The 27,730-nt window shown below is 39.0% G+C and overlaps 2 protein-coding genes across 2 annotated transcripts; one reads left to right on the top strand and one right to left on the bottom strand.

Annotated features, from left to right (window-relative positions):
• Positions 1 to 249: 249 nt before the first annotated feature.
• plbd2 (phospholipase B domain containing 2) lies at positions 250 to 9,826 on the bottom strand. Its single transcript, XM_061259776.1, has 12 exons — positions 9,561 to 9,826; positions 7,897 to 7,990; positions 7,140 to 7,298; positions 5,360 to 5,460; positions 5,009 to 5,223; positions 4,571 to 4,665; positions 3,955 to 4,115; positions 3,524 to 3,619; positions 2,588 to 2,659; positions 1,919 to 2,071; positions 1,220 to 1,382; positions 250 to 940 (listed from the first exon to the last, which is right to left on the bottom strand). The coding sequence occupies exons 1-12, from the start codon at positions 9,737 to 9,739 to the stop codon at positions 773 to 775; spliced, it is 1,656 nt and encodes a 551-aa protein (XP_061115760.1). The 5' UTR covers positions 9,740 to 9,826; the 3' UTR covers positions 250 to 772.
• A 35-nt stretch (positions 9,827 to 9,861) lies between these two features.
• On the top strand, positions 9,862 to 27,361 carry LOC133140154 (acyl-CoA dehydrogenase family member 11-like). Its single transcript, XM_061259774.1, has 15 exons — positions 9,862 to 9,993; positions 11,240 to 11,507; positions 14,221 to 14,453; positions 16,523 to 16,622; positions 17,345 to 17,462; positions 17,800 to 17,942; positions 18,179 to 18,328; positions 19,167 to 19,261; positions 19,695 to 19,794; positions 21,589 to 21,729; positions 23,129 to 23,221; positions 24,660 to 24,767; positions 24,971 to 25,142; positions 26,483 to 26,549; positions 26,755 to 27,361. Exons 2-15 carry the CDS (start codon positions 11,280 to 11,282, stop codon positions 26,888 to 26,890), a joined length of 1,884 nt encoding a protein of 627 aa, XP_061115758.1. The 5' UTR covers positions 9,862 to 9,993; positions 11,240 to 11,279; the 3' UTR covers positions 26,891 to 27,361.
• Positions 27,362 to 27,730: the final 369 nt, after the last annotated feature.

The following is a 27,730-nucleotide window of genomic DNA, read 5'->3' as shown; positions in this document are numbered from 1 at the left end:
TACGGTGGTTTTGAACGCAGTAGTCGCTCAAACACGCTTGAGGTCATCCCTTGTTCGGTTGAGGGCCATTCCCCAGTGTTTTTATCTGATTGCGGTGTTGGGCAAGCAGCTGTTTATACAAGACCTCTCCAAAAGGAAATCTATCAATTCACACAAGTTTAAAAATTATATGATCCTTACCAACAGTTTGAGGACAAGCTCTGCTGAGTGATACAAGGTATGTGGTCCCAAATAAGACACATTGGCATGTTGGAAATGTTGGCTTGCTTTATAAAAGTGCAAAAAGCTTTAATATCCTGAAATGCCCAAAACAGTACAGATCACTACTCTGAAAGTATGAATTAGGCTCTTTGAGAGAAATATTGAATCCTGAACAAGCCGCCCAGCGGTGAGTACATTGAAGTACAGTAGACATACAGTATACAGGGCTGTAGCAGTGCCGATACACCTTGATGTAGAACAGGCTGATACTAGCATTAGGGCCAATCAATTTAATTTCCTGTCCGTTCAGGCATAGAGCAGTTTTAAAGTCATATAATACTTAATTCAATACATTGTACACACTTCCTCCAGCTTCCTCCAACTTTTCAGACTCACAAATCTTTTCTTGCTTTAATTCCTGAGTATAGCTTTAACAACTATTTTAAATTCCACAATTAATATTTCTGACCATACATCATTTCCCTTATAATGTAATTGTGACAGTCTCATTTCCTTCTGGGGACCCTGGGAGGAACTGCAGTGCTGATGCAGTTGTGTGGTTTGGGACGGTTCAACCCCAGTGGATAAAAATGGTGGGGAAGGCCCAGCGGTCAGGGTGTCCTATGTGCAGTAGCCCACTATATGGGGACGTGCTCCACTGGAAAGCTGGCACTTGGTCATAGGTGGGCCCACTTGCCGCCAGAAGTTGGTATTCCTTGGACATTGTGTAGGATGTCACCTGTGGGCATGTGGAATATCACAGTAAAAGCACCCTCAAATTCAGAATGCCTCAAAGTATCTATGCTCTATACCAATATTCAAAGGTGCTGTATGCACAATGCCTGTGTTGTGTTGTGTAATGGTTGTCCATTGCTAAAGAACAACAAATCTCAAAATGTACTATAATGTACATTATAAATGTACTAATCAAATTAACTGAGATGTCCCTGCTATAAACAGGTACATTGTACTATCAGCTGGCATCATTGTTGAGGGATAAGAGATATGAGAGACTTGCCTTCATATCTGTGCCCCCGTGTGGCCTCTGTTTTAGGGCACCGAAGGGATAGGTGCCGTTGGAGGGGTTGAGGTCTGAGCGGGCAGAGATAGCATTTTCTCCATTGTTTGGGGGGTCACAGCCTTGGCATATGGACAGAGGATCTTCCTTGAAGTTATTGTATCTGCAAATAAATAATTATTGTATCTGAAATAAAAGTACAATTTCAGCTGAAAACTAGGGGAAAACTCTACTGGCCTACAAATCCTGCTGAGATTGTTGCAAGGTGATTGACCGGCATCGGCTTTCATATCACAGTTTTTCCATTTTGACTTGAATGACTGCTTCGCAGTGGAGTCACTCCTTAGTGCCACCCAACGAAGGATGAGAGGAACAGATTCAAGGATGTGGTAAGAGGACAGAGGAATTGAGGCAACAAGTATTCGGCAAATGGAACGTCCTTGCTCAGAAAAGTGCCAGTCTGAAGCCACGTCAATTATAGTGGAGATTCTCACATCAATCATTTATACATCATACATTCAAAAGGAACTTCAGCAAAGGCGGCATTCCACTGAGCATTTAACAGATTTAAATATTGTGAATGGCAGACCCTGATTGATTTTTGGGGCATGCAAGGACCAAGGAGACAAGGACAGATAAAATAGGCTATTAGAATGAACCAAAAGGCGTGGCATATCCCAGGGGTGTTAAATGACTGACCTCATGAGCCTGACCATAGAATCCATGTCAGTGACAAAGCTTTGGTTACGGCGGAAAATCTTGGCCCGTGGGTTCATGTCAAAGGAGAACCAGTCTCCGTATTGCTGGACAAGCTCAGGGCAGCCACTGGTGTTAAAGACTTCCTCATAGTACCTGAAAGGAAAGAATGACATGACAGGCAATGCTAACAAAAAAAAAAGGAATGTCCTAATTATGTCCATATAATGAATAAAAAAAGTGCAACTTTGGTTTTGGTCCTGGATATTCATAATTTTAGCCAAAATCCCTAATTATTCTATTTTTTACCAATTTCATACTATTCCATAAGGTCTATCAAATATTTTGAAAAGTTAAATATACAATAGGTAATTTCAAACGTCTAATGGTCAAGAGAGGAATTGCAGCAACAAACACCCTCAAACCACAACACTGTCTATCCCTCCCCCTTCTCTGTGAACGCGCTCACGTTGGCCACACCATTGGCTGTGGCAATTAGAACCAATTTTCAACCAGGATGATGAAGAGCCCTGTAAACTGACCAGCCCTGACAGGGTGAAAAGGTTGTATTTTTATCATGTCTTTAAAGAATTCTAACCAATCTTACTACTTCCATATAAAATATAGCAAGTAATAAAAATGGCATTATGTTTAGCACTGTAGAGTACTTACGGTATGTTGTAGCTGGCCCAATAGCCACTCTGAAGCAACTCCTTGGTTTTGTCCCCCGACACAATCAAACCACTGCACAGAATATAAACGATGACGTTATTTCCCCCGACCCATTGATTTTTCTTCAACAACACAGAATGTATGGCCTATTCTACTTCCACTAAAACAGTCAAGTGACATAGGGCATACATGTTCTCAGAGTTTTTCAGCCACATGTATCACTCTCATTGAAGACTTCTTTAATAATGGAATTAATGTAACTTCTATATATACTGTGGCTTCAGAAAGTATTCAGACCCATTCACTTTTTGCACACTTTATGGTGTTGTAGATTCAATTTTAAATGGATTACTTATTAAAAGTTAAAAAAAAAAAAGATCTCCAGGACTCTTCCTAGAGTGGACCACACTGAGTAACTGGGCAAGAAGGGCCTTGGTTATGGAGGTGACAAAGAACCCAATGGTTACGCTAACAGAGCTCCGCAAATGTCTGCAGAGATGGGAGAACCTGCTGGAAGGGCGCCCATTTTTTTCTTGTTGAAAAAAACAGTACAGTCATCATCTGATTAATCAACGTTAAAACTGTTGAATTTGCATTAAGATACATTTGATCTCGTGATCATAATTAAAGTACTGCCTTATTTTTAGCCAGGAAAAACCCTGTCCATTGGGATACCTCTATTTTCACACCTTTAATGCTCTTAGCTCACTCCAATCATAATTCTTTCCATTCTATTCACCTGTACTCTTTAAAAACACATTTGAAATGTATTTCAATGTTGTCATGTTCTTATTTCCTGTTCTTGACATTTCAATGACTGAATTTCCATTTACTTTTGTTTCCCAATGTATTTCGTATTACAGTAGCTGTTGCATTTGCACTGTGCATAGGCACATTTATCAAATTTTATGTAAAAATGATGAGTCTTCAACTCACGGAATCTGCTCCAGGACAGTTAAAAGCTGGTCTTTCATGTCGAGCTTGCCTGGGGTGAAGTGTTTGTAATCAACAATCATCCATTGATTATTGTACCTAATGTACACACAAAAAAGCACAATAATCTTGAAAAAAGAAAACTGAATGAAATGCAATAATACACAAGTAAGGGACACAAGGGACATCTTGCACTATTCACTGCACGTCAACAAAAAACATTACCAACAAAAAGTAAAACAAAAAAGTACAATGATCACAAGTGACTAAAGAGCCATTACATGTGCAGTAAGATCAATCTTGAGATCAATACGTAATCCTGTTTGAAAGAGGAAACAAAATTAAATTCATGAAAATAACTGGTTGCAGTTTGCTGAAAATTCAAGGAAGTGTACACCTATCATATGTTTTGGAAAAGTAATTGTTGTAATTACGTCCCACTGTTGTACTTGGAGAAAATGGCAGCCCAATGTTTGCCACTTTCTGCAAGGCGATTGGCAATAATATTCCTCAGCCACTCCATCACCGTCCCTTTTGGGGTGACATATTTCCATAAGGCAGGATTACTGTTGCCAATGGTGGTCTCCAGGGCAACCTGAATAAGGTGAAATGAGTACAGTGCACAGACAGAAATTAGGTTAATTCACAACATACCTTTGCATCCCAAGACATTTCTTGTATGTGGACACGTATGGTATGAGGCTGTTACGCTATCAAAGATTTGGTAGTTAGGTTAGATCTATTATGATAATATCATTTTCCAACAGCTATTTCAGATCACAGCATGACATTATTGCTGTGTGCAAAGCTAACTAATGTAGCTAGACAGTTGGCTGTAGTGACAGACCAAGTATTACATTTTGTCAAGAAAACAAGAAGCTCAAAAAATAGACATCTGTGGTTCTCCGAAACATCTCTGAAATATGGATCTGTTCAGTGACTTCGACAAGCAGTCGATCAGTGCCCAACAGACCAGTGCGGGAGTCCCTAAAAACCAAAGAAACATTGTGACAAACTGTATTTGGGGCAGAGTTTGGGGCAGATACTTACCAACCCACTGCTCAGTATATAGAAATCATCCCCTGAGAAAATGGTGCCAGGGTAGGAGGAAAATGTTTGGATGCCTCCCGGAATAGGGGTGTCATCTAAAAATAGGTACACAGAAAGCTGTACATTTCTCAGCATTTAAAATAAGCTTTAGACAGAGACAAGGTTTGAAATTGAAATTCAAAAATGACACGACTGGGTCATTCTCTTTGATTATGGACCAAGAAATTCCCTTAATATTTCCCTTAACCTTTCCATGAATTTCCACAAAGAAACGTCCTATTAAGGACACACATTTGAAATTTGACACACATTTTTTTGTAGGCTACAATGATTAAAGTTAAAATTGAGGTTGGGAAATGTTAGTGCAACCAATGTTCTACTCTAATTCTAATACAGGCAAGATACACTCTTTTCTGTATTTCACAAATCTTTACGTACCATTGGGGGACCTCCTATATGCAAAGGAGTATTTTTTCATGATCCTGAGCATAGATTGGTAGCTGTTCCATGTATCTTGGGAGACCAGAAGTTCTTTGTTGCCTGGTAACAGTTTAATGAGGGCAGAGCAAGACCCTGAGCCCAGGGTTCGAGACAAGACAGTTTTGTTGAGGGCTGCCTCCAGGTCCTCCAAGTCCCCACCAATTTGAAACAGTCTACTCAGAAAAAGAGAAAAGATTTCTGGCTGTCAGTTTCAGGATTCAGGTTGTAACTACTCCATCTTCATCACAGTGAATAATTCACAAAAAAAAATTGTCTGCATAGTAGAGAGCAAATAAATCAGTCACTCACAAGAGGCCAAATGGGTTGACAGAGAATTGGCCAATAGGGAAAGACACCTGCTTATTGTAGCTGTCCTCTAGCCCTTTCAGCTGCAGCAAGACCAAATTGATCTGATAGACAAAGAAAGAGAAAAATAGCTAAATTAATATGACATTTGTAGTTTTTTGTCACTGAACTCTAGCAAACAAACAGTCTCCATATTGAGTTAACAGTGTAGGAATTACAGCCCTTTTTAGACATAGTCCCCCCAATTGAATCAAAGATTCTTCTGCCATCCACTACACTGGTCTTCCATGGTCGTTTGCCATTGCTGAGCTGACTAGTGTGTTCTTGCTTCTTATACATACAGTCAGTGTTGCCAATTTTGGAGATATTGGCGAGGGATTCTGAGGTGAGGACTGAGGAGCTAACATTAACGTGAACATTTGCTAGCTTGCCAGTTCACATTACCCCTGGTGCTACAATGCCAGGTAGCAAATTGGCTAAATATGGGTGAAAATACTGAAAGGATTGGGAGAGGGAGAAATGGATTATGGAGTGGATACACGCCATTTCAGTGTGCAATAAAGTGCACAGACCTAATGCTCTACATAGTGTCTTAATAGTTGTAATTGTGTGCCTGTGTGTGTGTGTGTGTGTGTGTGTGTGGTCCTTTCAGAAAAGAACAAGCGGGGGAGAGAAAGAAGACCAAGAAAGGAGATGAGAAAAGCTGACAGAATTGCTGGGAGTGTGACAGAATCACTGGTAGAAATTCAAAATTGACCATTTTGACCATTTTTTTTTAACTTTTGTAGTAGAGTAAGTGTAGTTTCTTTTTAAGTAACAACATTGAAAACATTCAAAAATACTTAATACATTTTGCTGTTACAATGGAAGATAGAAGGGAAAATTACAAAAAATATGAATTGTCTTAATATTTGTAATGGCATGTGTCCATGTGCACACCATTACAACTATTAAGACATTCATATTTTTCTTAATTTGCCCTCCTATTGTAACAGCAAGATGTATTAAGTATTTTGAAATGTTTATTTCAGAAAAAGAAGCAGGGAAACCCCATGAAAGGAAATGAGAAAAGCAAGGTGTGCAGTTTTAGTTACTGGTAGGGACCACGGTAATAATATAAATTCTAAGGTAGCCTACATGTTGAATTAACCTTTTTTGTTATGAGCAGTTCAAAACACTTGTCTCAATAGCCTACAGTTTGCTGTGAAAACAAATATAAACCTAAAAAAGGAGTGATAATGAAGAAAACCTGTTCAAATATGATCTCTTTATCCATTTAAAACGCCTAAATGGAATATTATATGACTTATTTTTTGAGTTACTTGGGGCAGGTTTTCAGCACATTTCGTGCTGGAAATTTGAGCAGGACCTGACAACCCTGCATACTGTACATACGCCAGAGACAGAGATGACATTTGAGGTGCAGTTAAAAAAGCTCCAGAATTGGCCCAATCATAGTCTTCAGAACGACTTTATTCATTTTATAATTTGGCTTTTTTTACCAACAAAATTCACAAGCAAAGCTGTACAGAGACAAGTTCTATTGAATCATGCTCTCTGCTTAATAATAAAGCAAGCAAGTTGAAATCTTTTTCTATACAAATAACATTTATAACAGATTTCCTTCATAAATCATAAAACATATGCTCACCCCACAAATGGGAATGTGGAAACCTTGAGTTTGCAATATTGGTATAACAGAATATGAGCAGAAAAATACTGGTTATCAATATCAGACCATATCATGACCATATCATGCATCCCAACCAATAACCTACAGTACCTGGTGCCAGTATTCCAAGTCTTCCCCCTTGTCCATTTGCTTCTCCATCCACTGCTGGTTAGCAAGAATGTAGTCACTGAGCCGCTGGCAATATTCAGTCTCATATTTGGAGCTATCACAGTAGCCCTTCACGGTATTCATCCAGTGTTTGTTGATGAGCTGCAAAATATAGATGAGAAGGGGGAAAGCATAACCATTTGATAATGCCCTGGGTCTGGACCTCAGTTGACAGTGAAATCTTTTCAGGTTCAACCTTTAGCAATGATGCCTATCGTACAATCAATGTATAGGTCATTTTGGAGGCCTGTATATCATTACAAGTAGAATTCAAAGCATACCTTTCAGCACAGTAGATTCAAATGAACTGAAATCACTGTGCTGAAAGGTATGCTTTGAATTCTACTTGTAATGATATACAGGCCTCCAAAATGCTCTGCCAATTTTGTTGATGACTTTGCTGAACTGCTCTGTTATCTCCACTGATTTTGACTGTGCATTGGAATGTATCCTTAAATAGAGCTGCTACTCCACCACCTTTCCTGTCGGCTCTTAAAACATTCAGAAAATTGAAATTTGGAGGGGCTGATTCAATAAGAACTGTTGCACTGCTACTTTTATCTAATCAAGTTTCAGCTAAAAGCATAAAATCCAGTTTGTACACAGTGTTAAGATAATTAGCACAGAGTAGAAAAAGGAGCAAGGAAAAGAAAAGAGACACAAGCAATTGGAATGTTTTCGCTGAGACTTTGCCACTCACCTTGGAAGTCACAGCACCCTCAACTGCCCCAGCTGCATAAGCCTGCAGGCTGTCATTGTACTGACTGTTGGTACTCACTTCCAGATGAGCCCATCTGTAAGAACAAGACTGATGAAACTAAAAGTCTGAAGTGGCAATAAATCCATCCAATGAATCCAATCCCATGTACCATTAAAAACCAAGAGGGAGAACAAGTGTGGTTTTTTTTGCATTCCGTTTTTAACAGTGCAATTTTCAATCACTATGCTAACAGCATATTCCGTTTGAAAAGCGTTAAAACTCATGGTTCTATCTGTATAACCCATTTTAAGATGCAATTCCTTATTTTGTAACATGCGGGTGGCAAAACAAGCGTGGGGGGACCTCGTCTTCTCTGCATTTTGGAAATCCATATTCAACAAATGTACTAACTCAGAGTAGTGTCGATAGAATGTCCATTGTTTACTTAGAATTTCTCTGAAGGAATTATCATTGTTGTCCGTTTCTCCACTGAATACTTCTACAAAAGTACTTGTACAAATGCATGCGATTACCTATGTTTTGTAAAGCATCTCTGGAACAAGAAGAGCCCTTGTACAAACTTCTCTGACCAGTATCTGTAATCCTGTTGCACAGTAAATGTATGATCCCCATCCGTGAGCAAAATATACAGTATAACTTCAGCCGAATCTAGAACCAGCCTTGAGACTGTTTTTATGGCTAAAAAGGTTGATGTTTTACAACAAATTTGCAATGTCTAAATAGAGGACTTCCTTTTGGGGACTGCCAAGGAATCTCTCATCTCTCTAGCCTCTTGAGTGAATAGTTCTGAGGAAATATTGTACATATTATTCAGTATTCTTATAAATAAGGAACAAGGACCAAATAATATATTAGGCTAGTATACAAGATGTTATTATTGTGATTATTGTACTTATTGTTTTTACAATCCTCTCAACCTGCTGCTATCTGAGGAGAGCACAAAGAGAGGGAGAGGTAGGGGGAGATTGACAGGCGGGGGGAAGTGAAATTTTTTTTCTGAATAAAAAGTGTTGTATACTTTATTAAGCATAATACAGTATTTTACATGTCATTAGACCCATAATATCATTTCGTTTTCCATGTGTCCTTTTGGAGTTTCCAAATGTCCTTTTTGGAAAACTGCCTTGACATAGTATTAAAAAAATTATGAGGAATGGTAATTTGGGTGATATTGTCATCAAATTAGAAAGGGGATTTGGCCAGTGTATTGGCTGTGGCTCCACTGTGTTTCTAAGTGCTGCAGGCACCGCCACAATAATATGTATGCAATCAAAAACAGAAACAGTTTTGGACAGCGCGAGCATGAAGAGCCTGAGCCTCAAAGTGTTCATTTTTAAAAAATCTAGGTAAAGTTTGATCTAAATGGGTGACAGCATATACCTAGTCTTTCTTTCAAAAACGGTAACGTTATAACTCAATACAACTTCCGCCCTGTAAACATATATTTGTAGGCTACATTTGCGGTTCAGGCACTCTTCACGGCAAAATATTGTGGACTTTTCACGGCAAGCAGAAATGTATGACAACATAACCCCAAAATAAACGGGATAAGAACACAGGTAGAGTTCGTCGACGTTACCATTTACAAACCTGTTAAAAGTAGCAGAACTAAATCTTCATTGTTGCTGAAGCGTCTTACTTACCCCGTTTGCATTATATCATCGGTAAAATTCGCCCATGCAACAAAGTCATTTCGAAACCCAGGCAAGAGAGACAGTATTCCCGTTTGCCTATCCAGGACGGCCGAGTACAGATCGGCAATCACCAAGACTGGCACCCAGGAAAAGGTAAATACAGACAAAAAAATAATGCATTTAGCCATTATAGTCAGTACCCCTGCCAGTACCCTAGTATTAACTCGTGTCACGAGTTAATGTTGTCTGATCCACACTCCGGAGCAGAAGGTGGCGGTAATGCACCATAAAGTTGTATAAAAACCGCCGTGACATTAAAAAGAAGAAAAAGAAGGAAGAAGAAGACCGCATAAACAAGTTTCGTCTTCCCTGTTTTTGGGTTTTGACAGATTCCACTAAATTACCGAAAATCGTGTGACTGAAAAGCGCCCCTGACTAACAGGTGAGCCTCTGATTTATAGACATACAATGGCATTATACGACATGTATATCGCCAATTTTTAAGAAAAAAACAAACATTTTAAAAAAAAAGAAAGCAAAGACATGGATAGAATAATTGTGTGTCTTGTTCTGAAGTTTCAATTACTAACTATCAAATTCTAGTTTTGATAAGTATTTTCTAGTTTGTTTGTTTTTATATTTACTCCCTGAACCGCCGGCGTATTGATTCTGTCTGTGGTCCCTATCTCACCTTTGGATGACCCCAAACTCGCTGGATAATTAATAAAAACTAAGAATGAAATAATAAGTTTCATCTGATTTTAATACTAAACTGAACCATTTTCTTATCTTGTCTTGTTTCATTCGCTCAAGTGAGCTTTATCTTATTTTTCTTTTTTTTCTTATGTAGGCTTACTAACTATGGATTCTCTAACTATGGATTTTATGTTTCTGAATAGTATGGCGCTGGAATGTCTTTCATGAACATATGATGGTACTTTACTAACCAGTTTTATGCTGAAGGGAACTAAATAATTATTTGGAAATCATTGAAAATGCAAAACCAGCCAGTATCCCAATAACACTAATATCCCATCCCTATAACGGGGGCTCAAACCGGCAAGGAATCTACCAGTAAGCCATCCTTACTAACTGAATCAGACCAGAGTTTAAACGGGTCATGATTTAGCTATTTTAATGCTAGCAATGAGAAGTGTTAGTCAGCTAACCTTAGATTTAAAGGTACAATAGGTATGATTTTTGTGTTAACCTTGTTACAAGACCATTACAAGACAATACCTTCCTATCATTGAAAAAGGCTCACTGACATGTTGACTCACCCTCTGCTTGTGTTTATAGGCCTAGTCCCTAAATTAGGGTTTCAAAATATGTAGTTGACGAGCTGGCACTCTGTACCGAAACATCATATAGCTGTACAATAATGCTAGCTCATTGGTTGAAAATTGCTTCTAATTGCCACAGCCAATTGCGTTTCAACATCAGCACGTTCACAGAAAAGGGGTGGGTTTAACAGTGTTGTGGTTTGAGCATGTTTGTTGCTGCAATTCCTCTCTTAACCGTTAGAAATCTGAAATTACCTATTGTACCTTTAATACGGAGACAGTTCACAAGTTTATGTTTGGCAATTTCAGTGACTGTAACTTTATGTTTTTGGTAGCTAGCCAGCAAGTTGAGGTTGTTGAACCTTACACAGAACTGATACATTTTTAAATCTTTTGAATTCGCAGATTATAGCGATACTGAGATCAACTTAAGTGATCTCTTTCCATGGCAGTGCGTATCCTGATTTTGCCAAGGTTGGTGGTGGGTACACACATTACCAGTCGTCTGCTGTCCACTGGCCATGTCCAAGGAAGGACAGAGAGTCGCCCGGAGCTTGGAGTCTTCTCGCGTTCTTCCGTCGGCACATTCTTTCAGGAGAGACCTCTTCTGAAGAACCCATTTCTTGAAGATGCTTTACTCCAAAAATACCTGAGTAGGAACCTCCCACCTCAGGTCAGTTTATACAAGTTATTTTGCTGTCTGAGAAAATGTTTGCTTGGTGTTGATTCGATGAAGTGACACCACATTAAAATAGACCAAGGCATTAGCTAGTACAGGGATGAGTGTAGAGACCTTTTATGTTACAGTTTTTTAGTTATGCCTTTGGGAAATTGTAATGCCCATAAATGCATTTGCTTGTGCCAAATTTGGTTGACAGTTTATAAAATAATATCAAGTTATAAGAACAGTTCAATAGCGACTACTTGGGTGAGTCCAGATGCATTTTACTCTGTAATTTTTGAATTAACCATTTGTGAGTGTAATTCTAAATGAGACATTTTGGTAATTCCAGCATTATGGATGTGACTTTTGGACACAAAATTACAACCAAAATCCCTCCCTTCTTACATGAATTACCCTTCTTACATGTTAAAAAATGTCAATGCATTTTATCATAGCACCCACTTGGTTGAGGGGTAGGGCCAAAAAAAAAAAATTAAAACCTGAAAATATATAAATAACTTGTTTGTGATGCAATAAGACACTTTTCTTTTAGTTTTTTTTTGTTTCAGATTTTTCCTTTTTTCTCCTAGTTTGGTAGCCAATTGTACCCCATCTGATCCAATTAGAGTTAGTGGTAGATACACCGCCCACACCCTGTCCCTCGGTGGCCCAAAGGAAAGCGACACGCCTTCTTCAAGCCGTCTGGTCTCATGCTCGTGACCGTGATTGCAAGGTGCCCAAGGTGCTTTATTGTGCGGCGATCTACTAACCCTGCCAAGACCCTCCCTCTGGAGCAGCGAGCCAATTCTGCCGCTCCACGTGAGCCGGCCAAACTTGACTTTTGGCAGGACCGGGAATAGAACCCCGGTCCCCGGTGTGCAACTGCATATGCACTTTCTAAAAACTTTTCTGAACATAAAAACAGCAATTTAGAAAATATTTATATCTTAGTCTTGATTTTTGTGAGGAGATACCAGTGTTATGGATGTGACGCCATTGCGTTATGGACGTGACACGTCTGAAATACACATTGTTTGACGATCTACTTCCCAATCAAACACATTTGTTGTCATCTGAAATGGTTCTGAATGTCAGATTTGACATTGAAAGAACCATCTGAAATGGTTTTGAATGCTTAGATGGTGTCCGCCAAATAGCATTGATTTCAATGGTAATGGGACTAATAAATACATTTTTAAGCATTTTCCTGTTAGCCTACATTTAATCAGATTTCAAAATGGTCACAATCGACTATCGACATAATGCGTTTAATTGTGAAGTTTATTTTTTCATGCTCAGGTTGACATTACTGTGGAATTGCCCATTTATAGGTATTAAAGGTCTCTGGGCTCGCCCATATGGTAGCTAGTATGTTCGACGGTAATGTAGTGTCATTTTGGACAGACCTTTGATACAGTTTCATAAATCAAAGTTGACATTAACAAAATAGGAATTTTCATGCATTACACACTCAGTGTTAATTCAAGAACTACACCGTAAACTGTCTCTAAACTCGCCTAATCTGGTGTCACTTTGGACAGACCTTTGATAACTTAATCAGAGTTGACACAAGCGAATGAGATATATATTAGGCATTAGAATTTCACAAAGTGTTCATTAAAAACTACACTGTCAAATGTCTCTAGACTTGCCCATGTAGTTGCTAATGCATTGGTCAATGATAAGGCAGTGACAGTTCGTTGATAGATTTTCATAAACTGCCAATCAGCTTGACATGTATTTACATGCATATGACTTTGCATGTTTGTTTTTCATACCACACCAGTCACAGCTTCAATAATCTGTATCCAGTCAAAAACAGAAGATCTTTTCAGTGAGAAAAAAATGCCCACATTCACTGTGTTTGAGCTTCTGTAACTTTGTTTTAGTAATATTTGGAGTCATTCTAACTTGGAAGACAAAACCCAAAGTGTTACCTTTCTGAAGAGACAAGGATTATGCCTGTAGAAATGCCTTCAAGAATAGTAACCATTTTATTTATGTTTCTTGTGTCAAGAAAAGGGGCAATACTTAAGGGGTTAAGTAAACTAAGCAAGCTGTACATTAAACACAGTTTTATAATAAATCATTGCTGTATGCTATCTACCTTACATAGTTATTAATAACCTTTGGATTTCATATGAAATTTGCAAATACATTTTCATCTTTGAGCAGTCTTATAAAATCGCTGTTGCATGTGGCCATAGGTGTCAATGATTGCTGCTTGCCAAGGAATTTAAAAAATGTTTTTTCTCTTAACAGAGAGTAAAGAACAATAAAAAAGATGCACAGAGCAAAAGATTGATGTAAATTTAAATTAAATGTTTGCATTTTGCGTATTAAGTGTGATGCTGTTTTAACTGTGAATGTTTAAGCACAAAAACTTAAAAACAAATCATTCATAACCATTTACTTTGTTTTATTTATTGCAGTGCTACTCAACTACAGGTGCAAAACTGACAATGTGTTAATAACTTAAAGGGAAAAAAGTATGAGAGGATTTACATATGTGTTTAACAACCTTAGCATCTGATGATGCTTTCCTTTCTGATATGTGATTTGGTCTATAAAACATAAAACTTAAAATCACATCTTTTTGTTCATCAGGATATGCCTCTCAACCACCATATCGGGATACATAATTTGTATCATGAGGCACCTGACAATATGCAACCAAAGTCTTAAATGCCAGAAAGATGCAGTCTTTGTGTTTGAATTCCAGATTTTGGGCAGCATTAGAGCAGACTTGGCCCAGTTTGGGGAGCGGATTGTGAAGGAGTTAGATATCCTGGGCCAACAGTGCGAAGACAGTCCTCCTCGTCTGCAGCACTATGATGCTTGGGGTTGTCGTGTGGACCGTATCCTTACCTGCCCTGCCTGGGCCCACATGAAAAAGATCTCTGCTCAGGAAGGACTGGTTGCAGCTGGTTATGAGAGGACATATGGCGAGTGGAGGTAGCTTGAAATATATCCACTTCAATCTGAATGTACGGTGATATACAGTGGCTTCAGAACGTATTCAGAACGTATTCAGACCCCTTCACTTTTAGCACACTTTGTGTTGTAGATTTAATTTTAAAGGGGTAAAAAAATTAATAAAACAAATTGCCAATCAATCTATACCCAATAAATGTTAAAGGTACAATAGGTATGATTTTTAAAAACATTGTTACAAGACCATTGTAAATCCTTTCCTATCATTGAAAATGGCTCACAAACATGTTGATTCACTATCTGGCCATGTTTATAGTCCTTAAATTAAATGTTCTTTTTGCAAATTTATTAAAAATCAAAAACTGAAATCTCTCATAAGCATTCAGACCCTTTGCTGTTTCACTCCAAATTGTGGTCAGGTGCATCCTGTTTGTTGTATCTATCTGTGAGATGGTTTAGAAAGGCACACACCTGTGTATATAAGGTCCCACAATTCACACTGCATGGCAGGACATAAAAAAAGCCATGAAGGAACTGTCTGTAGACCTATAAAATTGTGGCGAGGGCAAGGCTATAAAACCATTCCTTAAGCTTTTGAGTGTTCCCAGGAGCACAGTGGCCTCAATAATTGTGAAATGGAAGGTTGGAACAACCAGGACTGTACCTAGAGTTGGCTGTCCGGCCAAGCTGAGTAACCAGGCAAGAAGGGAGGTGCCCAAGATCCCAACAGTCACTAATCAAGCTTTGGAAGTCCTCTGCAGAGATGGGAGAAGACTGTCCTTGAGTGACCCAGCCAAAGCCCAGACTTGAATCCCATAGACCATCTGTGGAGAGGCCTCAAGATGGCAGTTCACAGACACTTCCCATCCAATCTGAGAGAGTTTGAGAGGATTTGCCAGGAAGAATGGGATAAACTGCCAAAATCCAGTAATGCAAGTATTGTTGAGACTTACTACAAAGAACTTAATTTAAGGGTCTGAATAATTATGTAAATGAGAGATTTCAGTTTTTTTTAATACATTTTCAAAATAAATTCTAAAAACATGTTTTTACTTAGTCATGGGTTATTGAGTGTAGATTAATAGGCAAAATGGCTATTTTATCTACAGCACAATAAAGTGTGCAAAAAGGGGTCCGAAAACTTTCTGAAGTCACTGCACATATAGTACACTGAATCCAGTCTAAAGTGGCCACCCAGGGTAGTAGGTAATGAAAAATGTCTATCATGTGCAGGCAGGCAATGACATTGTTTATTTATTTATTTATTTATTTATTTATTTATTTATAAAGGAAATCAGATCTGATTACATTTGACTTCTCCTCATTCACTTTCACACTCAGTTGTGGTGGCAAGATTACACTGACTATTCAAATCACTTTGAATTTTGTCAAGTGTCAGCAAAAGTGGCTTATAATCAGCCATTTTGTCAACAGCCTGGAGAGCAAGACCAGACCGATAACACTTACCTTTCTTTATTGATATTGCAGAGAATGTTGTCAGACCAGAATACAAACAAGTTTACACCACAGGGAAGAATGACTGAGCCATTCTTTACCCTTGCAATCCGATTAGCGGTTGGATGCACATAACAATATACACAAAGCATCTAGGGACAGCTACAATACAAACAAACATCAAGAAAAAAAGGTTGGCCCACTGAACATGAGCCAGCCAGTAGCTACCTACAATGCTACAATATCAATCCCTTGAGAAAATACCAGCCCCTCAAGATGAAGGTGTTTCTCGGAAACGCCAAAGGGCTTAAGGTGTCTTTTCATGAGCTGAGATTTGTGAAACTCTGCTCTGACTAGTGGACATCATATGCAATGAAGCTCCAGTGGGAGAACAGCAGCGTGACTGCCGACCGCGTTTAATGGTAATATTTAGAGAAATGTGAAAAATGGAAGGGGCTACTTGAAAGTCATTATGGACAGTTGGCCGCCAAAGACAGATGGCTGCCAAGGCAGGTTTCACTGTATGTTTTGCATAATTCAAATAAAACATAAATCAAATAGTATACATTTTACCCTATGTCTTAAAATATTTATAAATGCTAAATATGTAATGTATCTTGTGGTGCTTCCCCTAGCCGAGTTTTCCAGATGTCGAAACTATACATCTACTCCCCCTCTGCTGGACTCTACACCTGTCCATTGGCAATGACTGATGGAGCGGCCAAAGTTATAGAGGTTAGTTTATCAGCTTCATGATTGTCATTGGGTCTTAGTCTTTATAAAATGTGCTGTACATAAATACATTTTTGTCAGGACATACAATGCTTTGCAAAAATATTACAAATGATACATTGATATCTTATTCTGTGTTATATTTTATTTAAAAACACAAACTCAAAATTAATTGTTCTGTGGTATTGGTTTTATGAAAATATGTTTCTGAAAAATAAGGAAATATGCATTCTTATATCTTCTGGAGTTTCCATTGATTATGGTATACCAAACCTGGAAATTTGAATAACCTGAATTAAAGCAGTTCTGCAATGAAAAGTGGGCTAAAACCTCCACAGTGATGTGAAAGACTAATATTAAATTATGTGTTCGATTGTAGTTATTGCTGCTAAAGATGGTGCAACCAGTTTTTAAGATTAAAGGGGCAATTACGTTCACAATTGATTTGGGTACTTTTTTCATTAAATAATTTAAAAATGTGTTTTGTATTTACTCAGGTTCCCTTTTTAGAATATTACAGACCAAAATTATCACACTGATGGGGGCTGAATACTTGACACTGTATGCTTAGTTTCCTTAAGTTTTCATACCATGAGAATTATCTGCAAAAATCAATAATTGTATTTGTCCAGTGACATGGTATTTAGCCATGCCATTTTCAAATTGATGATCAATGTGTGGAGGCTTGCAATCACTGTAACTGACACCAAGTTTTTGTGTGGCAGTCATTTGGGATGTCAGGGCCTCTGGAAAATGCATTTCAACGGCTCACATGTCGTGATCCCCAGCGATTTTGGACATCAGGACAGTGGATGACAGAGCGGAAAGGGGGCTCAGATGTGGGTATGGTCCATACTGTGCTATCAGTCTTGATTCTTGAAGTCTTTAATCATTTCATGATGTGGGGCACATCTGCTGAATGACAGGGAATTAAACATTTCCTTCTTCCTAATATGGCCATTAGAGGTGGCTTTCTAATTAAATTTCAATTTTGTATACATCATCAAGTAGTCTAACTGCAAAATATGTAGCCTTAGGTTTCTGCACATGAAATATAAACAAAAGGCAATATCGCCTACATAAGCAGTGTTTTGGCTTACCTTACATTTCATTACATTTTATTTAGCAGATGCTTTTACCCAAAGCGACATCCAACTGTAATGATTTTTCCCCTCTTCAGCTAACGGGACAGAGACAGTTGCCATACCCCAGGCTGACGGGACCTACAAATTGTATGGCTTCAAGTGGTTCACCTCCGCAACGGATGCAGACATGACCCTCACGCTGGGGCGGGAGCTAAATGCTGAAGGATTCCCCAAGCAGGTTGTGTCCGTGGTCTGCCAGGGCTACTTTCATAAAAGTTTCATACACACCGGTTTAATTGTAAATCACGCCTTCACCAAAGTTAACAACTTAAAACTTCTAACTTAATGTCCACGTTGAATAAATCATGAGAACGCACAATTTAGAAACTGGTTTTAAACTTGAATTAGGCCAATTCGCTAAATTGGCAAGGTGTTCTAACTCTCTCACTGTGTGTTGTGTTGTTTTTGCCCTAGGGCAGCAAAGGGCTGTCTCTGTTTTATGCAGAAGTGCGGGATGAGCAGGGAAATCTGAAAGGTATTGAGGTCCAGCGGCTGAAGGACAAACTGGGGACGAGGCAGGTGCCCACAGCAGAGCTGCTGTTGGACGGCCTCCCTGCGCACAGGGTCAGCTTCACACTTTCATTCACTTTTTCACCAGCATTTCACAAAATCACTTACTGACCTTACCCTTTTAGATTTGAACTCGTTTTTTAACCTGTTAGAGTGTGGTTTAATAAATCAGAATGATCAACCATTTGGGTGATTGGGGCTCTCAAAGTTGACCTATATTGGACTCCTCCAACCTACCTCAAGACATTGATAACTTCTTCATGAATTAACTTAGCAATATTGTTATTTATATGAGAAAGCTTACAAACAAGGTTATCCACAATTTCAGTACTTTCGTACTGTTCAGTCATTTCGGTCCAAAATAAATTAATATGCAAATGAGTGTTTAGCCCACACCACCAGACTGCCTGACTCAGACATTAAGTGATCCTGCAAACAAAATATGAGAGGAAGCAAAAGTGGGGGTATGTATAGTCAACGCATACACATGGTACCTCGCCTCCTATTTACGCCATTGTAAAATCTTTTATCTTCATTCTGTTTGTTTGCGAGATCTGTTGCCCAGTAGTAGAGGGAATTTGCTTTCCGGTGGTGGTTAGTACAACTGTGAAATTATATTTGCGACTGGGGACTGAGTGTTTCCTTCACTATGGATTTAGCCATTTATAATGTTACGCAGTAATATACAGGCATGCAAGTCGTAATTTAATGGGTTAAAAAACACTTCATACCACTTCGCACTGTAAGGGCAATAATAACCAGAAATTGCCCCCAAAGTGATTCAACAAGTATTCAATGCTAATGTACAGTCTTGTGCCTTCACTCCTATTGTATATAACAACAACATCTTTTGCTGCACTAATTTTCTCTCTTGATTCCATGCTTTCCCCAGATTTCAAGTGAAGGGAGGGGTGTGGCCTCAATCTCAAACATGCTGACAATCACCCGCATCCACAACACAGTCTCTGCAGTGGCTGCCATGAGGAGGTATGACTACACAACCGGCACTTCATGTAGATATCGAATACCTGAAATATATATATATATTCCAATTGTATCTGTATGGTCACGCTAGGACTCGGAACCGTACTGTCTAGGCTCCTCCTCACACTTGTCCCTGTGTTCGATCTGCAGTACCACACTTTTAATAGGGAGGGAAAACTTTCTGACAATGAGCATGAGCACATCCATTAGTATCATGTTTACAATGAGAAGGAGCTGTGGAATCTTCATTGTTATTTAAACCTGTTGTCTAGTAACCACTCAGGGTCTCGAGAGGTTAAATATCTTTGGAACAAAATTGTGTCTGTATAGTAGGCATAGATGTGATAGTTGAGAGTATATATCTTAACACACTATTGTAGCTGTCTATGATACTGTAATCATAAGTATTGTAATGCTTCACTCGGTCTTCTGTCAGGATCATTCAGCTGGGAAGGGAATATGCTGCAAAGCGCTTTGTCTTTGGGAAGTTCCTGAGGGAACATGCCCTTCATGTACAGACCATGGCCCGAATGGAGGTGAGCCTGTTTGTTCTTAAAACAGTGGCAACACTGCGCTTAGTACATAGACTGACATCACCAATCCACATTCAGTATCTGACTGGATCTGTAGCCTATGCCTTATATTAAACTTTGACGCCCTGAGATCATTGGAATCATATCACTCAGAATGATTGTGCCATATTCCTAGCCAGAATTATACTGGAATCCATTATACCATTGATTTTAACCAGTGGCCCTGGACCTGTGGAATTAAAACCGCTCCAAAACATCACTGACCCACTACCATATTTCATCGTGGGTATGAGGTGCCTCTCCTTTTATGCATCGATGGCAAACACACCAATGCTGTATCTGACCAAAATGTCACATTTGGTCTCATCTCACCACAGCACCTCTGTTCAAACATACTTTAACCCCTTAAGTATCGCCCCTTTTCTTGACACAAGCTTGAAAATGACATACACAAAATTAAATGGTTGCTATTCTTGAACCCTTTTGACTACAGGCCTAATCCAGATCTCTTCTAAAATGTAACCCTTTGGGAATGACTCCAAATAATCCAAAAACAAAGTTACAGAAGCTCAAACACAGTGAAAGTGGAAGCTTTTTTTTCTAATTGAAAGGATGTTGTTTTTTACTGGATGCAGTGTATTGTGTCTCATGCTGGTGTGCTTAGAAATTAAATGGAGCCACAGCCAGAACACTGTACAAATCCCCCAAAAAATGAGCATTCTGCATAGTTTCTTCGAAGCTATGTCGAGGCAGTTTTCCAAAAAGGACATTTGGAGACTCCAGGTCAAGAAGATTATGAAAAAGTAATTACAATAATCACTATAATAACATCTTGTATCTTGTATTCATTGAGGTCTATTGATTTAAGTTTTTGTCATCAACCTCCATCAATAAGTCCACAATTTCACATGCTGTTTATTATTCAAAAGCAGGCTGGCTCCTTATTTTTCAGCATACTGAAAAATAATACAATATTTTTAAAATGTATTTGCATGCTCAGTAATTTATATGTCACTGAAAATTCCCTCTATTGTGAAGTCAGCAGTGTTTCCTCTATCTTCCTGAGTGAAAATATTCACTCAGACGAGAGATTCCTTGACATAGGCATCACAAAATACATTTCTTATTGCAAAACCTTTTCAACCTTTTCTGGCGGAACATCTGAAGAAATTAATGAAAATTCTATGGTTTTGTTGCAAAGGTGAAAAATGCTGTATTAATGCTCAAGTGAAGTTGAATATAAATTCCATAAAACACGCATAAAGGTTCGCTATAAATAGGGTGTATACCTTCGTTCATATGGCTGGCCTCTCTTTACATTACTTGTACATGTATTGCTTTAACCTATTAGAAGATTTGAGGCATGGCATAGCCTATTTCTATAAGTGCGCATCTTTTTTTGGCCTTGCGTTTGTCAGAGGATGACATGAACTGCTGCTTATAATGAAACTTACTGCTTCATTATAAGCCCCGCTGTATTCAGTCTGTAACTGACGTTGTCTACCGCCCGTGGACTGTAAGTACCTGCCAGTTGTAGTCTTTAGTAAAGCAGGTATCTGGAGCATGCACAGTAGACTATATCTCTGTACTCGCTACAGGTAGAGAGCTGTCTGAAAGCTCATTTTACTCAGGAGGACAGCTATTCTATGAAGTAAAAGTTCATTTCATGGTGGAGTTCACCTTTAAATGACTATTTTCCATGAGCTCAGCTCAGACTCATACATAACTAAATCTCCTGGGAATAACTTTGCAGCAGAGCCCTCCTGAGTCTCTTATTCTGCCTCTCTGTTCGTTCAGGTGGAGACCCGTGGGGCCTTCCTGCTGCTGATGGAGGTATCTCGACTCCTGGGCAGGGAGGAGAGCGGAGTGGCTTCTGAGCTGGAGTCCCACCTCCTCCGTCTCCTCACACCAGTGGCCAAGCTCTACACCGGGAAACAGGTACACCAACTTTTTGATCTGCATGTGCAATTTTATGCCGTTATATTGTGCTGTATGACTCCTAATTTTCATTTCAAATGTGGTTTCAATTTTTCAAGAAACAAGTCTTCATTTGATGGTGATTTGTCTAACAAAGTGTCATGGACAGGAAAACACACTAACGAACTCACATAGAGAGGTCAGAGTAATTCCAAAGAATACAAAAATGTGTGGAATATGCAGGCTGTATCCAGGTGAAACCTGAGCTAAATTGGGGCTAAATTTGTCTGTGTCAAAATGTCTCTCAGTCCCAGATATCAACCCCTCTATATGTCTAGATTCCGACTTTTGCACACTGGGTTGTGGCTAAACAATGGAATGAACCATATTATATATTGCAGCCTCAGTATTGATACATTGCTTAGCCGTGCATTAGTCTATGTTTAATAAACCAGCATAAATGGGTTTTGAACTAACCGATGACATTGTTGCTAGTTGCTAATGCTAATCCAGTGTCCGATGTTAAAAAATAATAAATAGTTTATAAATAAATAAAAACATGCTTGAATCAAGCAAAATTATAATAAAATTACTCCGTTTTATTAGTATCGATACTTTTAGAATTATAGTGCTTGATGCCGTATTTTCTATGAGTTGAGCGGATGAGCGATGTGTGTGTGTTTGAGAGAGAGAGAGAGCGCGCACGCTTTGCGTAGTGGGCGACAACAGTGTCAGCTGAACACACACCACAGCATTTTCCGCACACCGCGGGACATTCGAGAGCGAGATTGAGAAGCGTGATAACCGGCAGTACAAGTACTCTCGGACCGTCCCAGGCTTGTACACAAAACAGACGCAAGGAGTGAGATTTGGCATTATTTCTGTTATAGAGCCGACAGTGAGGGCAAGCCGACCGACACCAAACCGATGCAAAGGGAGGCAACACATCCAACCTAGCAAAACATCTCGCAGACAGCCATGCCGACCTGTTTAAAGAGTTTAAAGAACGATAGGTTCCCGAATGTGATAGATAGGCTACTGTAATCAGTGGCGGCTCCTGAGCTCAAAATCCAGGAGGCAGAAAATTTCCCCGAAAACGAATTATTGGCCTTTACCCGTTTTCAGTCATTTTCCATGATTAACAATGTGTCACGTGATTTAGTGTTGGTACTATCAGGTGTAGCCATTTTACTCAAGTAGGTAAAACTGAAATAAAACTATATTTTTCTATTCACACATTTCAATCGATTATATTAAAAATTATTGATATGTGCAGCTACTCTTTGTTTTCTGCAAGACTATTCATGGCAGTGGTTGCTAGTGAGCTTAATGCATTGCAGCGTGTAATCCTTTTCTTTTTGTAGTAGAATCATTAATGAAATCAAATTACCAATCTGATCTTTGTGCCATTGTCTCCTAGGCTGTTGCTGTAGTGTCAGAGGGCCTGGAGTGTTTTGGGGGCCAGGGATACATGGAGGACACAGGCTTACCCAGAATGTTACGGGATGCACAGGTAGGCTCAAGAACAGTGGTTTTCAAATTGTTCCTGGGGTAATTATGCTTTTCATATTTAGATGGATTATTTACCCACTTAAGCAACATTATATCAGAAGTAGCTATGCATGCCATGAAAAATATCATTCTTACATTCAGATTGTGTTATATTGCAAACAATTCCAGAAAGAGCGGTAAAAATGTTTTAACTTATCAAATTACTGTTGTGAACCAGAATGCTCCTAATTTACTAAAATGTGGACACAATAATTATGGAAGAATTTAAATACTTGTTCAATAATGTGATTAGGAGGTTCTTGATTGTACCTCAGTCATCAATCAATCACAGGTGCACCGGGTCAGCCTAAACTCGGGTCAATCAGTAACATTCTTGGACAATGAACTGTGAGGCAGCAGGGAAACCCAGCAGTACTAGTCAGCATTACACAACATTACACATGACAACTACAAACAGGTGATAAATTAAAGGAAAAACATGGACTGCATGATTAAGCAATTAACAATTCATCCTATCATGCCCTGTGGCATGTATAAAAATGCTAATCAGCCGAGTTGACCTCGATTTTGGATCAGGATAGCAAGAGGAAAGGATCTTTGACCCCAATTATACATGGTTGTTTCATGTGACTTGTATCTAGATCAGCGCGACTCAACTCCACGTCAACTGCTTCAACCATGCACGAAACCACCTGACTGAATTGCTTTATTTGCTAGGTTTAGGTAATAAGCTAATTAGTGAAATCAGGTGGTGTAGCGCACGGTTGAAGGATATGCCTGCAGATACTGTGGCTCACAAGATGTGGAATTCAGCCACGCTTATCTAGATGGTATCCGGGTATGATTTAACCACATTGCATTTACACTTTGTGTTGGTCAGCCTGAAATCTGATTGCCATTTTGCGTGTAAAATGCAAAGCCCTGACCATCCACTTCCTGTTTTGTTCTGCCTCTCACATAAGAATATAATAAAAATGTAGAATAAACATTTTCATGTATGTATATAATAAGCAACATGGATAATGATCTATATGTTATGTTCAAACATGTGAAAACTATATAGTTTTATTACATAATAATAAATACATTTACATTTACATTTCATGTTGCAGTGTTTTATTTAGTGATCTTATTTTTTTCTGCACCCTAACAATTATTCTAAATTATTGTAAATCAGATCGATCACAGTATAAAGGAACTAAATTTGTCATTCACTTGTCATTCCATCACTTCCATCTTCACTAGAGTATAAAAGAAGGCACAGATGGTAATTGTCCAAGTCTGGTCATGGGTACAAAAAAATACATAAACGCTATATGATGTTGAACCCCATCATAAGAAAAATCCAGTCTTCAATGTGTGTCAAAATAATTTGATCAAAATGATTCCTCTCCCGTGCCATCTAAGCCTTCATCCTTTCCTATTCCTTTGCTGATCAGGTGTTGAGTATTTGGGAAGGGACCACAAATGTCCTGTCACTGGATGTGCTTCGCTGTTTAGCCAAGAGCAATGGTGAGGTCCTGGAGGCCTTTTACTTAGAAATCAAGGTGAGATGGAGCATGAACTGAATTCCTGTATTCCTCTTCTAGTTTAGTGTGCTTGGAAATGACTGATTATCAAATTCAGAAAAAATTATGTATTGTATTTCCCATCTTGGCTGTTCTATGGAGATGAGCAGAGGAAATGTTGAAATGGTATGTGAAAGCACAGTAGATGCTCCATCTGAAAGTCACACACTCTTTATTTCCAGATAAAGCTGGAAGCTGCTTCAGGAAAGCAAGCTCTGGCTCCATCAGTGATGGCTGTGAACTGTGCTCTCTCTAAGCTGGGCCAGTTTGTACAGGCTGCAGCCAGTCGGGCCCCCAGTTACCTGGAGCTGGCAGCTCGAGACCTGTCATACAGCCTGGCACGCATCTACATGGGTACAGCTACAGACATGTACACATACACTCACCTAGCACTTTATCAGGAACAACTGTACACCTACTTATTCCTGCTACGATCTAATCAGCCAATCATGTGGCAGCAGTGCATAATATCATGCCGATACGGACCAGGAGCTCTAGTTAGTGTTCACATTGACCATCAGAAAGGGGAAAAAATCTCAGTCTCAGTGATTTTAACTGTGGCATGATTGTTGGTGCCAGACAGGGTGGTTTGAGCATTTCTGTAACTGCTGATCTCCTGGGGTTTTCACACACAACATTCTCTTGAGTTTACTCTAGTGGTGCGAAAAACAATAAACATCCAGTGAGCAGCAGTTCTGTGGGCAGAAATGCGTTGTTAATGAGAGAGGGCAGAGGAGAAGGGCCAGACTGAAAGGTGACCAACAGGAAGGTGACTGTAACGCAAATAACCACACAACAGTGGTATGCAGAAGAGCATCTCTAAACACACGTCAAACCTCAAAGTGGATAGGATACAGCAGCAAAAGATTTAAACAAATAGGTCTAATAAATACCTAATAAATTGCTCATTGAGTGTATGTGCAAGAACATATTGATATGCACTCGGTACTTTTTGGAAATTTTTGTAATTGGTTGACTGTCTACATTGTGTTCAAGTATTGAGAATTATGTTTTTGTTTGTAAGAATTGTGTATGAGGGTAAGTTTACTCAAAAATGTCATTTTCATATTTTTTCCTCAAACTATATATACACACATTTGCCAGCCAGTTTTTATTTTATTTTACAATAGTTGGTGTGCAGAAGGGAGGCACAATAGATCTGTGAATGCACACACGTGAACCCTTGATGCAGATGGGCTATGGCAGCAGAAGACCTAGCTGGGTTTCACTGCTGTCAGTTAAGAATGGGAAGTGGGCATGTGATCACCAAAACTGGACAATTTAAGATTGGAAAAACATTGCCTGGTCTGAGAAATCATGATTTCTGCTGCGACATGCAGATGGTACACCAGAATTTGGCAAAAACTGCATGAATCTATGGATCCATCCTGTGGCTGAAAAATCTGCAGGAACTGTGTGATGCTATCAGGTCAGCATGAAACTTTCTAGCACCTAGATGCTGCCTACAATTCAGGAAGTTGGCAGTCCTGGATGGGTATACCTATTAAAGTGGCCACAGAGTGAGTGTGCCTGCAAATGTGTGTGTATATAAAATAGACACAGAATAATTTGTCAAATGTATTATTGAATTAGTAGTTTGTGTTAACGGCTGACAAGGGATGAGAAATGAATTTGCTTTGAAAGAAGTGCAGTCAAACTTACAGTGCCACTTTACAGTATATCTGTGCTTCTAGGTGCACTTTTGATAGAGAATGCTGCTTGGGAGAGGGCATCTCACTCAGACGTATATGCTGCAACACGGTAAGCCCTCCCCCTCTCCATTTAATCTGTGATTAACCAGTTCAGGTTTTCTGGTCCAGGCCCATGACAAATTCTTGTCAGAGATGCTAATCCTGAAAGACTGTTTTTCCATTTTATTATCTATAGATTGTAACTGACAATTGTGGCATATGTGGGTTGACATGGTGCCATGTGGAAAAGTCTATCAGATGAAATCTCTTTGCAGGTGGTGTCAACAGGACCTTTGTCCAGTGATGAGTAATAAGGACAGTGGTTGGTACAACCCTGAGGCACCAGAGGACGATGCTATGCTAGTGTATGAAGTGAGCCCCAACCATCGTCAACCAATGGAAGTGCAATAACTGATCACATGGGTTATCTCTTGACTAGCGGATAATCATCACACAGGGTCTGTTGAGAGATTGCAATAAAAAAACTGATGATCATGAAGTCATTCTTATAATTTCAAGACTTGACAGAAACAAAAAATAATAGGGCAAACCCTCACAGTGTGAATGTTTTATATTAAACCTGAATTATATTTTACAGTCTATTACATTATACATTTTTTGCCAATTTGAAAATATATGTAGTTCTTCAACTCATGCATTCACCACACTGATTTTTAAGAGCACTAAGTAAACTCATTTAGTGACCAAATACATTATTTTCATACAGGACGTGTAGGTGTATGAACACATTTTGTACACAGAAGCCATCAAAAATAACACCCTTTGACTGAACTACAGGGCTTAGTTAAAAACAATTTATAAATATGTGTTTCGTGTCAGAAGAACATGTACTCACAACAGAATAAAGAAAATACAAAACAATTTAAGAATGTATTTGTTGTTTCTTCTTTGTTTCATAATTCATATTTCTGTTATTTTTTAAAAAGATGATCACCAAAGCCCAGACCCGGGTGATGTAGTCGATAGGGCTTCAATGAGTCAGTTAAAGGTACAATACGTAATGTCGGACTTATACAGTTCAGTGTTCTCGTGCACTGTTTTGGAAAGCTGACAGTGACAAACGCAACAGAGCCTGCCGTCTTTTTGTAGTGTTCTAGCACTCCAGACAAGCGATCACTGAAACTATATATTGCTTATCTAGTTAGAAAACAATACCAGTTCGCTAATAATATTGCTAGTTAGCTTCCCGAATGTACAAATATCCACCTGCACAACGCTTGTGCAATCGCT

Source organism: Conger conger, chromosome 11 (genome assembly GCF_963514075.1).
Source record: "Conger conger chromosome 11, fConCon1.1, whole genome shotgun sequence".
Classification (NCBI taxonomy): Eukaryota; Metazoa; Chordata; class Actinopteri; order Anguilliformes; family Congridae; genus Conger; species Conger conger.
Note: the sequence above shows the minus strand (reverse complement) of the source record. Positions and strands in the feature narration are given on the sequence as shown.

Excerpts from the sequence above, each read along its gene's own strand:
- plbd2 (XM_061259776.1), bottom strand. The coding sequence starts at position 9,739 with ATGGCTAAATGCATTATTTTTTTGTCTGTATTTACCTTTTCCTGGGTG. Across the intron at positions 7,991-9,560 it reads GATGATATAATGCAAACGGG|ATGGGCTCATCTGGAAGTGA; the intron begins GTAAGTAAGACG and ends TTGTTCTTACAG. Across the intron at positions 3,620-3,954 it reads TCCAAGTACAACAGTGGGAC|GTACAATAATCAATGGATGA; the intron begins GTAATTACAACA and ends TGTGTACATTAG.
- LOC133140154 (XM_061259774.1), top strand. The coding sequence starts at position 11,280 with ATGGCAGTGCGTATCCTGATTTTGCCAAGGTTGGTGGTGGGTACACAC. Across the intron at positions 21,730-23,128 it reads AGCTCTACACCGGGAAACAG|GCTGTTGCTGTAGTGTCAGA; the intron begins GTACACCAACTT and ends ATTGTCTCCTAG. Across the intron at positions 24,768-24,970 it reads CCTTTTACTTAGAAATCAAG|ATAAAGCTGGAAGCTGCTTC; the intron begins GTGAGATGGAGC and ends CTTTATTTCCAG.